The 16,809-nt window shown below is 57.2% G+C and overlaps 2 protein-coding genes across 2 annotated transcripts; both read right to left on the minus strand.

Moving 5' to 3' along the window:
• Positions 1–589: 589 nt before the first annotated feature.
• Positions 590–5,819, minus strand: TMEM208 (transmembrane protein 208). Its single transcript, XM_030457680.1, is given in 8 exon segments — positions 590–962; positions 965–1,037; positions 1,996–2,022; positions 2,024–2,081; positions 5,172–5,308; positions 5,409–5,468; positions 5,548–5,643; positions 5,736–5,819. Coding segments are annotated over 8 exon segments (519 nt in total). The 5' UTR covers positions 5,742–5,819; the 3' UTR covers positions 590–900.
• Positions 5,820–7,446: 1,627 nt separating this feature from the next.
• On the minus strand, positions 7,447–15,015 carry ELMO3 (engulfment and cell motility 3). The gene is given in 23 exon segments (XM_030457804.1): positions 7,447–7,681; positions 7,845–7,925; positions 8,161–8,174; positions 8,177–8,242; positions 8,353–8,481; positions 8,780–8,892; positions 8,996–9,159; positions 9,245–9,381; positions 9,584–9,692; positions 10,274–10,378; positions 10,598–10,650; positions 10,653–10,722; positions 10,845–10,931; positions 10,934–10,967; positions 11,300–11,349; positions 11,935–12,013; positions 12,706–12,857; positions 12,962–13,061; positions 13,841–14,010; positions 14,426–14,476; positions 14,550–14,622; positions 14,756–14,796; positions 14,904–15,015. Coding segments are annotated over 23 exon segments (2,169 nt in total). The 5' UTR covers positions 14,982–15,015; the 3' UTR covers positions 7,447–7,468.
• Between the last annotated feature and the right edge of the window lie 1,794 nt (positions 15,016–16,809).

Below are 16,809 nucleotides of genomic sequence, written 5' to 3' on the forward strand. Positions count from 1 at the left end.
GGCAAAGAGTTGTGGGTGATGTCAGGCGCCAGGATGGCACCACTGGGAACACTGCTCCTGTGTCTCAACTCAGCCAGGCAAAGCTCCACAGCCCCGAGCTGGTGTTGTGAGGAGCAGGAGAGTGTGTAAAACAACATGCCAGGCAGGGACAGCACTGATGGAGCAGAGGAGGCAGGAGCAGGCACTGGTCTATAATGCATGGGCTTCCTCAGCAGTCCTGGCATCCCTGCTGTGCAGCCCATGGGAAAGATGATTAAAAAAAAAAACCTAAGGAAAAAAAAAAACCAAAACCACAAAAACTAAAAAACCAAAACCCACACAGACTTAGTTTTGGCTTTTAGCCCCAGCTTTCATCCCACAGGGCTCCCACAGAGGGAGCAGAGGCCACTTTGTGCCCACAGAGAGCCCAGGCACAAACTCAGAAGCTGGAGCTTTGGCTGCAGCCCTGCCAAGGGGCACAGATGCACCCAGCAGGCATGGAAGGGCTGAGACCATTTGTCTTGGGAGGATTTAGCTTCCCTCTGGATCCAGGTCTCCAAGAATGGCCTTTTTACCAGCTCCCCCCTGCACCAACACACCAGCAGCACGGTCAGGCAGGCTCTGCTCTTTTAATGTACTGTTTCTCCAACGTTGTAATCCCCAGCCTGGAACACAGTAACAGTGCTGCTTTAAAAAGGGTTTTTTTTTGCAGCCATCCCAGCATCACCCCCCTCCTCATCCCCAGGAGCAAGGCACTCAAGTCCAACCAAGGGGAGTCTCTTGCGGCCTTTGGGGGGAAGAGCAGCAACAACAGAGGGTAACACAGCTACTGCAATGCTTCTGGGTAGGTTTCACTTGCATCCCTGATGAAACAACAGCATGGAGGTGAGAGATGGCATGGATCTGTCTCCCCAGCCAGGCCTAGAAGCGTTTCATCTGCCGGCGTTCCTGTCGACGTTGCTTCTTCTCGTTTGGTTCCTGACTGCAGGAGAAGCCTCAGCTGTAAACCAGGGCCCCAGAATGTTCACCCACAGGAGGTAAAGAGCACGTCCTGGAGCCTGCAGAACACAAGTGGCACAAAGTCAGTCCCTCTGGGGCCAGCTCTGGCAGGGGAAGTGCTACCCAGGGAGCTGACAGAGCTGGAGCATGGCTGTGAGCTGGGTCAGGGTGAGCACAGGATGGGCAGTGCCAGGCAGCCAGAAAAAACGCCCTGGATTAGGGCAAAAAATGCCCTGATCATATGGATTAGGAACGTGCATATGTATGCAGCACTAGGGCTTCATCTGTGGAAATCTCAGCATCAGGACTGAATTGCTGAGGAAGATCCCACTGCCCGGACATTCTGCCTCTCCCTCCTTCAGAAAAAACACCCACATTGCTCAGAACAAACGTGATCTGGATGGTCTGCAGGACACAGTTCAGGCTGCCCTCTGCCAGGCCAGCTAAAACCACCCAAAGATGTTCTACACTCCCAGTATTGCTTTACACATCTTCATTGGGATACAGTCAAAGTAACTTTGGGATTTTTTTACTTTAACTAACTGGAGGGGTTATTTTGTCTTTTGCCAAAGCAGTTTTAGCCAGAGGCATGTGGCCAATGTTTCAGGGGCAGAAGTGTGCTAGGGGGAAATCAAAGCCTGGAGCATTGGGTCTGCCAAGCCACGGTGTCCAGCAGTTCCCTCTCTAATGGGGAATGACTGAGAAAACCAAAGCAGCAGCAGCAGCACAGTGTGTTTGCCACCACCACAAAAAGGCTCTGTGCACAGATGGTTTTGATGTGCCTTGTGATTCTTGTTGCCCTTTCGCTGGACCTGAGAGAAAGAAAGGACATGGCCAGCCTGCTTTTAGTGTGTTTGACCCAGAGGAATCAGCACTTCTCTCCCTTGTACAGCATCATTTTAAAAGATTTGACAGGAAATTTTTTTATAAGAGTAAAGTAAGGATAAGTAATGTCCTCAGTTCTGAAGACAAAGACAGGGAAAACACAGAGCAACAAGGAAAACCACAGGGCCTTACCAGGAGCCAGAAGTACCAGACATAGAGTGGAGAAGCAGCTCAGCACTTGGACCATGGCTGTCAGCAGGATCACATCCTTGAGATGCCTGAGGGAAGAAAAGCAAACCATGAAACCCTCTCTTCCAGCCCACACTGGACACACCAGCACAGGGAGTGACCCCAGCCCGAGGGCTGTCCCTGCTGCACATGAACATTGGGTGACACAGAGAAATCAGAGCAGAGAAAAACTAAAGCAGATCTGATGATTGCTCTGAAAAGGGAGAGTGAGAGATCTGAGGAATGGGAGGGTGGGGGGGAAACTGGCAGCCAAACCCACTGCCCTCACAGCCTGTGACAGCAGCCAACACCCAGCGGGGTGACACAGGAACCATGTGCCATGTCACAGGCTGACACGCTCAGGATCACCAATGGACTGGGAAGGTGCCCCAAAGATGTGGCACAACATCACCTACAAGCAGAGCTACAGCTACAGACAGTTCCCTCTGGGGTCTTCCCACACCAGCCTGAGGCAGAGCTGAGAGCAGCCAGGGAGGGAACACCAGCTGTCCCCACCACCCTTAGGAGGGACCTGACAACACAGGAGAGCTAAAACAGGAATTGGTTTTTCACACCAGCTACAAGTAAGATGGGTTAGAAGAATGCCAGCTCCTCCCCTGCCATTAAACCATCATCTGCTGGAGTAAGAATCTTCAATGGAATCAAGAAAAGAGCAGCAGAAGTGATGAGAATGAAAGAGCTTCATCTCACTTTGGGCAACACACAGCAAAGTGAGCAGAAACAACTGGTTTGGTCTGGGACACCTCCAGCAGCACAAGCCCCTGCAAAATCCACCATTAGCAGATCCAAGAGGGCACAAAGAGGTTCAGAAATCTGACACATCAGAGAGGGGATGGCAGAGCCCCTCCCTGAACCCCAGCTCTCTCACAGACCTGCAAGATCAACCTTCCTCACCCTAAAAAACACCAAACCTCCTGCCAGTCTCAGACAGCACAAGGGAAACACTGTCAGATCCACAGCATTCCAGAAGCTGCTCCAAGAGAGCACATGAAGAGGCTGTGGCACAGCTCAGCTGAGAGGCAGGAAAACATTCCTGGCTTTCCAAATGCCTGGAGTGGTTTCCCCAGCCCCAAAGTAGGATTTTAGGGCCTGACAAAGGGAAGAGGCACCAAGAGTTCACAGATACTTTGTGTTCAGCTACCAACAGGGTTAAACTACTGAGACTGGTGGGGCTGGGGGCTCTGCACAGGCTCTGGGACACAGGTAAGCTGAGGACCCTCAGCTCTGCAGGTTTTGTTTTGACAGCTCACCTACTCCCTGCTTTGCACAGTCCATACCTCAGACAAGCAACAGTTAACTTCACTGTGTCATAAAACCCACCCCAGCAGGGTATTGCTCAGGCAGAAAGACCTCAGAGTCCCAGTACTAAGGGAAGTATTGGTCCTGCAACCACAGCCATCACCTTTTCAGAGCAGGGAAGGGGATCCCTGTACTCACTCCTGTCACCCATCTCCCCCAAAAGCACTGTCACATACGTGCACAGGGCACCTATCAGGGCACCCGCTCTGCCTTGGTGCCTCACACATATCCTACAGCTTAAGAGGATACCCCAGAAAACATCCAACTCCTCTATTTTCCTTCCTGGGCTGTCCAGTGTTGTGTTTTATAAAAATGGCATCCAAAAGGTTTTACACTTCTATGCAGGGCAGCAAAACCAATGTAAAATGGGAGAAAAACACACTCAGCTGACCAGCAGGAGAAAGAACTCAGTTAGAGGATGAAGAGGGTCTATAGTACCCAGCTCACAAACCACACTAGAAAAAACTCCCTCTCTTCCTGGTCCCTTGGCCAAGTCTCTCACGTCTGAGTCACTCTGCACACAGGAAATGTGTCACCCCGCACCCAAGATGAGAGCTCATTCCCTGCAGACAGCTCAGTCTGCCTGGTGGCAACATCCCCAGGCCTCTGCTGGCTGCAGAACTAAAACTTCTCTTAAGAAAAATAAAAATGTATACAAGAAACCAGGGTCCTTCCAGCACAAAAGAATTGACACGATGCAAAGGGCTCTGCCCGACACCAGGTCCCACTGTTTGCTGGGTTTTGTTTTTTTCTTTTCAATCCTGGCAGCACGTGAAGGACAGAGGTAAACTGGAGGCCAAGGGCATGGGGGAGGGGGGGCCCAGTGTGTGAGCACACACAAAGATCCCCACACCAAAGCTGAAACAACTGATGGAGGCTGCGGGCAGGGAGGGCAGAAAACAAAGCCTGAGGTGATGGCTGCTGGCAGGCAGCCTTCTGTAAATAGTTTGTGACTCACTGTTGGAAAACACATCAATCTAGGAGATATTTGTACTGTTTCAGAGCTGCTGTCTCTTCATTTAAAATCGCTCTGCAGTAATTACTGGTGTGTGTTCCAAAAGAGAGCTACAGCCCTGCCAAGAACACTGGACAGGGAAACACTGGGCACTGCCTGCAGAGAGGTGGGAGGGATGCAGGAGCACAGGAGGCAGAAAAGGCTGAGGAGGGAAGAGGAGCTGGCTGGGAGAGTGGGGAGGTTTCTTAGGATGTGGAACAGTTCAGGACATAGCCAGTTGTGCAGTCAGTGCCCTTCTCTGTCAAGCTGCAGTGCTGGTTTCAAAAGAAAACTTCCATCTCTGTGTGTCAGAGAAACCTGCACAGTGTCAGTGCCATCTATCCATGGAATATGGCTGTGGGCTGCTACCCGTGAATGACTTGGGATCTCAGCCCTAAGGACAGTGACTCTTCCAGGCTGACAGACCCAGCTGGCAGCTCACACGCTGGGACAAGCGTTCAGAAAACCAGGGCAGTTTCAGTACATTCTTGACAAAAATGGCTACAAGCTTCCAGCTACCCTTGGCTGGGGTGTGGGGAGAACTGAGGCTCGGGCTTTGGGGACTCTGGGGGCTGCACGGGTTTTGGGGGCTGTGTGGGCTTTGGGGGTTTTTGGGGGCTGTGTGGGCTTTGGGGGTTTTGGGCTGTGCGGGTTCTGGGGGCTGTATGGGCTTTGGGGGCTGTGGGGGTTTTGGGTGCTGTGCAGGTTTTGGGGGCTCTGGGGGCTCTGGGGCTGTGCAGGTTTTGGGGTTTGGGGATGGGTGGGCTCTGCGTGCACGCTCAGGCAGCAGCAGGTCCTGCTCACCTGGACTCGTGCGGGAGGACACTCACTCTGCCATCCTTGCTCCATATTCAGGTCGATTCCTCCGTCGGCAAGGCTGCCATCGGTGAAAGACGGCTTGGCCATGGAGGTCATGGAGCGGTAGCTGGTGCCGTAGATGACGGAGCTGAAGGCGAAGGCGAGCTGCAGGGAGGGAGGGAGGGAAGAGGCGGCAGCTGGGAGAGCCCCGGCGGAGCAGCGGCCGCCACCGGGAACGGGGCAGGAGCGGCTGCCGGGCACTCACCCACGTCCAGGCAGAGGTGGTGGGGTAGAAGATCACCAGGTTGACCACGGCGTACACCGCCTGCGGAGAGAGCACGGCGGGCTGTCAGACCCCCGCCCCGGGCCCGGACCCTTCCCCAGCCCCCTCCACCCGCACTCACGGAGGCCCCCAGGATGATGCGGAGGTAGAAGCGAAGCGTCTCCCGGTTCTCCTCGAAGATCTGCTTCTTGCCCTTGGTGCCCGCCTTCCCCTTGGGCTGCGAGCCGAGACAGACGGTCAGGGGCCCGGCCTGACCCGCCCGGTCCCGGGCCCTGGGACCCCCGCGCCCCCAGCCCCGCTCTCACTCACCGCCATGGCCGCGCCGGCTCCGCGCTCCGCTTCCGGCACCACCGGAGCCGGAAAGGCGGGACCGGGACCGGGGCACGGCTGAACGGGTCTGCGTGGAGCCGGGGAGGGGGGCACCGGGCTGCGGGCTGTCCCAGGCCTCTCACCGAGCCGTGGGTTCCTGCCGGTTCGCGTCCCTGATCATCCGACCCCCCTTCCCGTCTGAGGGTTTCCCCATGGTGTCGTCCGGTCCCCAGCCCCCCCCACGGGGGTCCCCTCGGGCTTCCTGAGGTTCCCGGCCCCAGGGGACCCTGAGGTCTTTACCCCAACCCCGCGGTGCCCTGGGTCTGTGGTGCCAGAGCCCACCTGTGCCCATCACATCCCCGGGGCTGCCCGGAGAGCACCCCAGGTCCCGACCCCAGCAGTGTCCCCTGTGAAGCTGTAGTTTTATAGATATAAAGTCGTAGTTCAAAGAAATAGATGTGCGGTGGATTTAAAGAAATAGGGGAAATTTATGAGCAATAGTTTGAGGGAGTCTCGTGGAAATGTAGCTGACTGGCACAGGCACAGCCCCCTGCCCAACCTGTTACAGAAAACACTCCCAGAGCACCAAACCTTCCCGAGGTGGGGACAGCAGAGGCTGTAGCCCCGTGGCCACCTTCCTGGGAGGTGGCAATGACTCTGCCTGCTCCTCAGCACCAGCAACATGAGCTTCCTGATGAACATTCCTCCAGGCTTTTTCCAGACCTGTGCCACATCTCTCACAGAGCAGGACCAGCCCAGTCTTGCCTGCTTTGTCCCCCTTTTTTCCCCCCCAAACCTACAGAAAAGGACACAGCCCCAAGTTCTCCACGAGTGTTTTATTGTCCCAGCAGGTGGGAGGAAGAGGCACAGTGGGAGCGCCGGCGCCCTGTGGCTGCTGCCCCAGCACCCTAAGGACAGGACACAGATACGAGGGGGAGTGGGGCAGGGGGCGGGGGGGAGCAGGGGGGAGGTAGCTTGTGGTGGTGCAGTAGTGCAGCAGCATGGCTGAAGTGTGCAAGGATCCGTGCAGGCTGGGGGAAGGCACCAGAACTGGCATGAATCAGGCAGTGAGGACAGAACCCCCCCCCTGGCACCAGGCATGGGGACAGCGAGCCCCAACCCAACAAATGGTGCTGAGAGAGCGGGGGGAATCTACCCTAAACATCCCCATTCCAGGAGTGGGAGTGCACATGGCACAGTGGGAAAACGTTCCAGTGCTGGACAGGCACATTTTGGAGATAACACCCGCTCACCAAGCCGAGGGGATTCATTCCATTTTATCCTTTTTCTGACCCCTTCCTTGTCCAGTTAGGATCACCCCCACTGGTGGGGAGAGCCAGGCAGTGTGGATCCGTACCTTTGGAGTGCTGCCCTCTCTCCAGCTGCCCCAGTGCTGCCTGTACTCCTGCCCACAGCCTCGCCCCCTCTGCCCAAAGCAGAGGTCTGGCTGGAAGGTCTTTTGTCCCACCCGTCTGTGGCAAAGGGACAAAGCATCCAGGTGACCTCCCCCTCCCCTCAAGCAGGAGCCTGGCACGCTGTGGCTCAGCCCTGGGCACAGGACGGCAGGTACACAGGTAGGGAAGAGGGGGCAGGGATGCCCTGGATGCCCAGGGATGGGCAAGGTGCAGGCAGCACCCAGGGCTCGTCCCTTCGGGCAGGAGATAGGGGACAGAGCCTGGAGGGAGGGACTTGATTTTGGGGTTGAACAGGGGGGACTGGACACGGGGAGGAGCTCACTGCTCTGCGTGGCTGAAGTCGTAGCAGAAGTTTAAGTTGCTGGGGGGTTTGGGGATGGGAGGGGGGGTGTCTGGGATGCTGATGCGCTCCAGGTCCAGGAGCCGTAGCTTGAGCTCCATGGAGAGCAGGACATCGAGGTCTGTCTGTGTCCGCTCACTCGTCATCTCCTTGCCCAGGAGCACGTTCAGCCCATCCGTCCAGAGGCAGAACTGGGGAAAGGGAGCGTGGGCATCTCTGTCCCCAGCTCTGGGCAACCAGAGACCCTCCCCTGTCTCAGCCCTGTGGCTCCCATCCCAGGGACATACACGAGTCCCTTCCCCTGGGCAGGGACATCCAGCAGCAGTGTCACCTCAGGGGACCCTCAGGGCTCACCTCGTAGCGGGTGGGGGCAATGAAGTTGAGGCAGTATTCCTCCATGTCATACACCATGGAGAAGGCCAGCTCCAGGACATCCTGTGGGGACAGCACAGCAGAGCCAGCTTCTAAGCTGGACCCGCTGAGGTTCTAAGCAGGAGTTGCACCCCAGCCTCCTCCTCTGCTCCCCAGAACACCCAGGTCTCCAGGCTCAAGCCGTGTCAAAAACCTGACACCATCCACAAAACCACCCACCCTGCCACCATCCACCCACCACCAAAACCCATCAGCAGGTGAGGAGGGAGCTGGGCATGGCATGGTGGGAGGTCCTGACCTTGTTCTGCTTCCCAGAGCTCTTTCCTTTGTGTGTGGACACTCCTTCCCCACCAGCAGCATCTTCATGTCTGCCACAGGAACTGGGGGCAGTGGGGGAGCTGTCAGTGCTTCCTCTCCTCTCCCCAGGTGCCACCCTAAGGCATCTCCGGCACATCACAGGTGGGGTGGCAGAGGGTGCCCTCCTTCCCACCCTCTTCTTTCTGCCCATCACCTACTTTTCTCTGGCAGGCTCTCGATGGGGGAGAGCACACCCCCTCCTCCACGTCCCCATAGTGCAACACCTTGTGGTTAGGTGATAGGCGGCAGTACCAGAGCTTGTCTGCAGCAGAGAGGCCATCGAGGGACACTCAGATGAGCTCCCAGGTGGGGATGGAGCCGCACACCCCATGCACCCTGCACACCCCACACACCCCACATGCCCTGCACACCCCCACACCCTGCACACCCCACACACCGTGCACACCCACACGCCCCGCACACCCCACAGGCAGTCCCACGCTGATGGGTTATCCCATGCAGGGAGCCCTACACACCGTCCCCACTGATTAACTCTAAATTCCCTGATGGCAAGGGACATGGGGACAATCCTGGGACAGCTGCCCGGGGCTGGCACTCACCCTGCCTGCGGCGGCTGCTGATCTTGCGGAAGAGGGTGCCCTGGCAGAGGTGCAGCAGCCGCTGCTGGCGGATCAGCTCCAGCAGCTCCGGCTTCAGCCTCTCGCGCAGCTCCCTGGGACAAGAGGGAGCAGAAGGGGAGCACGGCCACTCCTGCTGGCTGTCCCCAGCCCCATGGCAGGTCCCCCGCAGCCCTTCTCTGCCCTCAGCCCACTCACAGCACGGGCAGGGCCAGCGTCTCCTCCTGGTGCAGCCGCTCCGTCTGCCGCAGCTTCAGGATCTCGCTGTAGTTCAGCGCGTTCACCCGGGTCTTGAAGAGCTCGAGGGAGGTGGGTTTGAGGGACAGGGTCCTGGTGATCTGCTCCCGCACCACCTGCAGCACCTGCAGAGGATGCCCAGGATGTCACCCCCAGAGCTCCTGAGTTTGCCCAGGGCTCCTGCCCATCACCTCTGGTGTCCCCTCGCACCTTGTCAAAATCCTCCTGAGTGGCACGCATCTCCTTCCAGGTCTTGTTCACCAGCTGGATGCAGATGCAGAAGAGCTCTTCAAAGAAATGATCCTGCCCGAAGAACATAGGGTAAAAGGCCTGAGCTGTCTCCGAGCCTGTGGTGAGAAGAACAGATGATGCCAGACTCCCCAGTTTTTCCAGAGCTTCTTTCAGTCACCAGGAGAACCTGGACATTTCCCAGCCCTCCCTCCTCCTCTCTCCATGCTGTGCAGAGCCTGGTGGCCCCACATGCCCACTGGCAGCTTGCTCCCACCCCTGCCAGCCAGCAGGCAGGGACAGGGACAGGGACACACATACATGGCTCTCCAATGTGCAGGATCTCACAGAGGATCAGGGTGAGCTGGATGCTGCATCGAGCGAAGGGACATTCATGTTTGTCCTCCCGGCTGCTGTTCTCAAGGACAAACTGGAGAAGACAGTAATTGCCTTGTGTCACACGAGCCACAGAGGGCTGTCCCAGCTCACACACCCCATGCTCCTCCTGAGCTTCCTAGTCAAGGTGTCCCCCCAGGTTAAGCCAACCCAGTGAACCAAACTGTGGGCAAAACCACAAAAAAAACCCTACAGGGACCCTTCAGTGCCACCCGACTCAAAGGGCTGCTCCTACCCCACAGGGAGGACCTGGCTCCATCTGAAATAGGGCAACAGGAGGACACCTACCCAAAGGTGACATCCTTGCTTGGGGCTGGCCAAGGGTGGAGAGGAGAAAGGGATGAAGGGATGTAGAGAAGAAAGGGATGGAGAGGAGAAAGGGATGGAGAGGAGAAAGGGGTGGAGAGGAGAAAGGGATGGAGAGGAGAAAGGGGTGGAGAGGAGAGAGGGATGGAGAGGAGAAAGGGTGGAGAGGAGAAAGGGGTGAGAGGAGAAAGGGGTGAGAGAAAGGGATGGAGAAAGGATCGCACGCAAGACAATCGAGAGGAACACACTCTCAGACAAGGGGTTCACAGCACCTCTCAGCCAGGGGTTTCTCTGGGAAGGAGCACGCACCCGGGTGTAGGCACTGGGGGTGTTCCTGGAGAAATACACCATGTTGTCGAGGGCAAGCAGCCCTGGGGGGGCACGGCGGAGGTCCTCTGCTGGGTTGCTGTTGTTCTAGGAGGACACAAAGGGATGCAGTCTCACAACTGCTGCTTTCCTCTCCCAGCAGCAGAGTCCCCCATGGTGCAGCCATGGGGTTTGCCTCTTGAGTCCCAGAAGCTCCAGGGAGCAGCAGGGATGTGCCACACCAGAGGGACACCAGGCTCAGGGGAGCCTAAAGAGGGTGCTGTCAGAGCTGTAGTGGGGCTGGAGGGGAGGTGGAGGGGGACACACCATGAATCCCAGCTTGCGGAATTCCTTGGCACAGAGGGACCGGCGGCGCTCGGTGTGCTGGTAGGAGCCTCGGGCTCGGGCTCAAAGGCGTTTTGGCGCAGGGACTGGAGGAGCTCCCGCTGCTCCTGCAGGGAGAGTGCCACTGAGCTCCAGGACACACCAAAACAAGCTGCTGGATTCACCCAAAGGAGGACTTTTCACCAGTCTCTGCTTCCACTATGGAAGAGGCCAGAGCTCACTCCCAGACCTGTGAGTAGGGATCCATGGAGCTCCTCATGCGGCGCTCGCAGAGGTTGAGGCTGAGGGACTGCAGCACGTAGAGGTAATGAGCCATCTCGTCCCCCAGGGGCTCCGAGCTGTGGATGATGTTCTGCAGGAGACCACAAGTGAGAAGTGTCCCCCCCACGAGGCTGCTGCTCAGGGTTCCTCCAGGACCAGGGCCCAAGAGCTGAAGCCCAGCAGGTCCGGCTGCTCCAAGGGGAATTAGGAAGCAGGCAGCAGATCCTCTCATAGTGGGAGAGCCACAGGCAGCCAGAGCTGCAACTCTGGGAATGTGGGTGTCAGCACAGCAGCATCCACAGGAAGCATCAAGGAAGGGGTGTGAGGGATGCAGGCAAGGTGGCCAGGGACAGTCACCCAAGGCGGGGAGGGAGGACAGAGATGGAAGCACAGAGCAGACCCTGGAGGAACCCAGCTCCTCACCTTGTGGATGAACTGCCTGATGTTCTTCTCCTCAGGTAGTCCATCATGTCCTAAGAAGGGAGAGGCAGGGAGACATTCCTCAGCTCCACACACTTCTGTTTCTCAAAAAAAACCTGTGTTCCCCCTGCAGCCCCCCCTGCTATGGCTGGCTTTGGGCCACAAGCCCTGTGAGGACAGAAAGGAACCAGAAGCCTCAGGAGTGACACTGGAGAGCAGGAGACCTGCCCTGGCCCACCCCACGGGTGCTCCAAGAGATTCTGTCCCACTAGGCTGCCAGGACAGGTTGTGGCAGTCAAGAAGAGGCAGAGTGAGGACCCTGACTGGAAACATCTCCAGGCACCTCCGACAGCCCCAGACATCACAAACACTACAAGCAGAGGACCCAGCTGCCCAAGAACCCATCACAGGGGGGGCCCAGCCACGATGGTCCAGATGTGCCAGCTGCTGGCTCTGGACTGTCAGGGCCCACCAGCTGTGACACTTCTGTCACTTGAGATCTTGCATCTCCCCAGAACTACTCCAAGGGGTCTGAGCCCGCAGGGGCCTCCCCAGCAGAACACCCCCATAAGAGGGACACTGTGGGGGGTGGATCTGCCATGCCCCCACCCTGCTGTCCCCCCACTCCTGCCCCTTACCCGCCGCTCAGCACCAGTTGCTGCCAGCAGCAGCGCGATGAGCAGGGCCATGGCCTTCAGCTGCAGCTGGGAGTTGGTCCTGCAGGAGGGGACAAAGGAGGATGGGGAGACTGAGCCATCCCAGGGACCTGTCCCTCACCACTGATGGCCCCCACTGCTTAGAGCTGGGGAAGGCAGAGAGGGCAGAGCCATAGGCAAGCAGGACTCAGGGAGATGATGGCCACAGAGCTCCCACCGATGGATCAGGTACTGCTCTGCAGGCACCCATGGGTGCAGCACTTGGAGCTGCAGGAAAATCCAGGGCAAGCAGCAGACTCCTGCCTGTTGGGAGCCCTGGGCACAAGCCTCTATTTTCTAGAAAAAGACCCCTCCCAACCGAAGAGATGCAGAGGTGTGAGGAAGAGGGGGAGTGAAGAACAGCACCACCACCTTGAGCTGCAGGGAAGGGACAACTGCTCAATACCTTGGGAAAGGGAAGGGAGAGCCCACACCAGCAGAACAGCCCCAGCAGGGCAGCTGGAGAACCAGGTACCAAAGCAAAACAAGCAATGAGGAAAGGAATCTGACCAGGAAATGGGATGGTTCCCAGGGACAGTCCCTCCCTCCCCAGCAGTGGGGACAGGAAAGGCTGATCTCCCACAGCTTGTTCAGCAAGGGACAACACAACTTTGTGCCAGGGATAGCCAGCAAGACCTGGAGAAACCCCCTCCATCACCTCATCCCTCCATCTTTGGGGAGGGGACAAAAGGGGACTCTGGGCTCTGCACTTACACCTGCAGGTGGGTGAGGAGACGATCCAGTGTCACCTCCTTCTTGACTAACTCAAAGAGGAGGCGACTGGTAGGCACCATGTTCTCCAAGACAGACAAGGAGAGCTGCTGGACAGATGCATCCACCACATTCAGATTGACATAACTGACTATCTGCAAGACACAAAACCATCTGTCAACAGCAGGCTGGGCCTGGGTGACAAGGACAACACGGAATGCCAGGTGCAGGGGCTGTGGAGCCCGCAGGAGTCCCTTACCTTCTTGATGAAGGTTGGGCTAAGAGTCTCCCAGGAAACAAAATCATGTTCCATCAGCTCCATGAAGGCCTTCAGGGTGTGAGCCAGCATCTCCCCTGTCCTGGAGGGACAGATGATCAAAAGCAGTGAGGGTGGCTCCAGGCACCTCAGTCACTTGCCATAAGACAAGGGAGGAGAGTTGGATGGTGGTGGGTCTGTCAGATACAGCTGGAGAAGCAGAGAGCAGTGAGCAGAAGAAAGGAAGGAGAGAGACCATGGGGTAGGAACTCACACTTGAAGCTGTCATCCCAGGAAGGGGAGGCAGGGGAAGTTCAAAAGCTTCTGGAAAGCTGTGTTACAAAGATCACAGCAGACAAACCCTGGGGAAAGCCAAGCCACCCCAGATTCCTACCCCTGCTTCAAGGAAACCCAATGCACTGCCTGGCTTTAGGCTCCACAGCCTCTGTGTGATAGGAGCTCTGAGGAGATAGCCCCCCACATCCTGAACAAGTCAGGCAGGCACCACTTTGACAACCAGGGGCTTCTCGAGCTGCCTGCAGACCTCTGACAGACAAAACCACAGGCAGAGGGATTATCTGGGGTGGCAGGAATAAGCAGCAGCAGAGGCCAGGATGTTCCTGGCAGCAAAATCCATGGGGCTGCAGAGAACCCAGTGAAGGGGCTGGAAGGAGTCAGGACCAGGGACCTTCCCCCAGCTGCCAGTGTGCAGGGACATGGCCAGGAGCCTACAGAGCCAAGTGCCCTGCCACCACCCTTTGTGCCACAGCACAGTGATCACGAGCAGAGTCCACCCCAACTCCCAGCCTGGAGCTCAGGCAGCACTGGCAGGGGAGAAGAAAAGCCAAGAGCCTCAAGGGAAGTCCCCTCCCTGATACTCACGTGTTCCCCTCTTCCACAATCCAGAAGATTTGCTTCAAGCCATTCCTGCTGATGAACTCCTGAGCAAAGGTGACATCCTGGGAGAGGCTTGCGAGCTTCTTCAGTGAGTCAGTCTTCACATCTGAGTTGCTGCTCTGAATCCCGTTGTATAACTGCTCTGCTTCTTGGTCCTACCAGGAAGGAAAGAATCAAGCCAAAGGGGCTCATCTAAAGACAGCAAGAAGCTTGGAGGAGGCTGGAAGAGCTTAAGCACAAGTTTTGGAAGGAGGCTGAGGCTAGAGGTGAAGGAGACAGAGCCATCAGAGCAGAGACAGGGAGGGAGCTGAGGAAGATCAGCTGGCACAATGCTAAGGCTGCTTGATGAGTTGGCCCACGTCTCCAAAGCATCTCAAGGTGATTTAGTTTCTCTTCAAACTCCCCAGGCTCTGCCAAGGGAGCAGGAAGGCTGAGACAGGTCTCCTCCCCATGTTACTTCTGCAGGGTCTGTCACGAAGCAGAAGTCACCAAGCGAGGCAAAGGGCTTGGAGCACCACATGTGCAGGGGGACATCCCGGCAGGAGGAGACGAGGGGACAGAGGGAAGTACCGGGGAGGTGGCCAGCCGTAAAATGCTCCCGTTCTTAATCTCCCTGCGGTTCTGTAAGGAGAGAGGAGCCGGTGAGCCCGCGGGGGTCCCGGGGGCAGGGCGGGGGGCAGGACAGGGCTCTCACCGCCTCGGTGATGTATGTCTGCCGCCCGTCCGCGTACTGCAGGGCGTAGCGCTCCGCGTTGGGCAGACTCCACCTGCGGGCACAGAGCCGGGATCGGAGCCGCGGGGACGGAACCGGGACCGAAGCCGCAGGGACGGAACCGGGACCGGAGCCGCGCGGCCACAGGGACCCCGGTGTCGGGCTGTCGCGACAGGGGCGATACTCACGCATCGCAGACGTCCTTGAGCACCGAGGCGAGGGGCTTGGTCTGCAACGGAGGGAGCGGCCGTGAGCCCGGGTTTGAGAAGGGGGATGGGGGGCGGGGAGGCGGCCGAAGGGAAAGGGAGGTTCGGTTCGGGGAGTGACGGGCGGTACCTGCTGGAGCTCGATGAGCTGCGGGATGGCTCCCACCATCTGGATGGCGATCTTCACCACGTCCTTGGGCGGCGGCATGGCTCCCCCGCCGGCACCGCGCCCGCCCCGCACGGCTCCCGCCCCGCCCCGCAGTTCCGGGTCACCGCCGCTGCCACCGCCTCCCGGGGGGCCCCGCAGCCGCTCGGAGCCGGCAGCCACGCACCGCGATGGGGCAGCCACGCACCGTGATGGCAGGGGCTGAGCCAGCCCCGAGCAGGCCCGGCCCCCTCACCTGAGCTGACGCGGGTTCCACGGGACCCACCTCCCCGGAACCTTCCCGCGGGGGGAGCCCAGCACCCCGCGTTTCAGGAGCAGCCTGTCCCTGGGGGCTGGGCAGAGGGAGGAAACAGAGGGTGGGAAACTCGGGGAAGCCTGTTGTGTTTTTTGGTTTTTTTATTCACATCGGAGAACACTGTACAAATATTACAGGCGATTTTCTTTCCTTGAGAAAAAAAAAGTATAAAAATAATCTTTATATACGAATTAAAGTTCATTTGCATCTGTAAATTTTTTTCCATGGGGATCCTTGTGGGAAGGACGTCTAATGGGAGGCGAACACAAACACTTGGGAGCAGGGTGAGGGGTTAGGGGCAGGCAGGACATGGAGAGCTGGAGATGGAGCAAAGCCAGGGAGCCAGCAAAGGCACCCAGGGCTGGGGGCTTGGGTCAGCTGCCATGGGTCAGCTCAGCTGCCATGCAGAGGGAGGCTCAGGGATGGCTGCACAGGGACTGAAGTTCCCCCCTGCTGGGGTCCCACACTGCAGAGTTTCCCCTTGTTCCTTCCCAAAGAGGATGCCAGAGGAAAAGAGGAAGAGCCCTTCTGGATTCCCATGCAGAACGGGACAGCCTGACGAACCAGCTTGGGATGCAGATCCCAAGGAAACACTCTTCTCACCTCTGCAGGCTCCAAGAACTGAAAACTTGACACCCCTGGTGCTAGGGATGAGTGTGAGGTTCACTGGTGGAGGAGTTAAACCTGGATGGCTGGAAGCCCCCTCCCCACCATGGCCAGCCAGGCTCCTCCTGGCCCTCCTCAGCAGTCTGGGGAGCAGGGAAGGCAGAGGAGCTGCTGCCACCAAGTCACCAGGACAACATGCAAACCTGAAGACACTCAAATATAGGATATGACAAAAAAAACAAAGCTGGGGCTTGCAAAATACAAGACAAATCCATCAGGGCATTTCACTCCAACTAAACTGCAGAGGATGCCAGACTGGCAGCACCTGATCATCACAAGGGACCCAGCAGCAGACCCCCTGTTATGAAGCAGTGGAGAAAAATCACACAGAAAAATGATGCAGATAAAACATCACACTAGGCAATGACCTGCCAGAGGACCAGGAATCAGGAGTATGGCTGTGGACACTAGAGGAGCAAATCAAATATACAGAAAAACCTGATCCTAAGCAGATACTTAGGGAGAAAGGGGGGGGAAAAAAAAAAAGCACTGTTTTAACAACACCTACATAACTTATCATGGCAAATTACAACTGAATTGTTACTGCTTGGGTGCCTTTTGGACAATTGAAGGCTCAAGTGCAATGGTTGGAAAAGACAGCTATTGGCAAGTGTGAGCAGGCTTTGATGTACCTGGAGTGCCTTACAGGCACCATCTGGAGCAGTCTCATCCTTTCAGACATCACTCAGGCAAAAACACATTAAAATTAAAAAAAAAACAAAACAAAATGAAGAAAACCCCAAAACATACTGGCACCTCTTCTTTAGCCCTGTAGAAACAGCACAGCTGCTGTACCAGGAGCTGGAGCCCCATGGCTCATGCACCAGCAGACTGGTGACACTGGTGAACCAGCACAAGCAGGGAAACACTCAGCTCCTGGGTCCTACTAGGAATGCTCAACCTGCAAAT

The sequence above is a fragment of the Calypte anna genome, chromosome 11, assembly GCF_003957555.1.
Source record: "Calypte anna isolate BGI_N300 chromosome 11, bCalAnn1_v1.p, whole genome shotgun sequence".
NCBI lineage: Eukaryota > Metazoa > Chordata > Aves > Apodiformes > Trochilidae > Calypte > Calypte anna.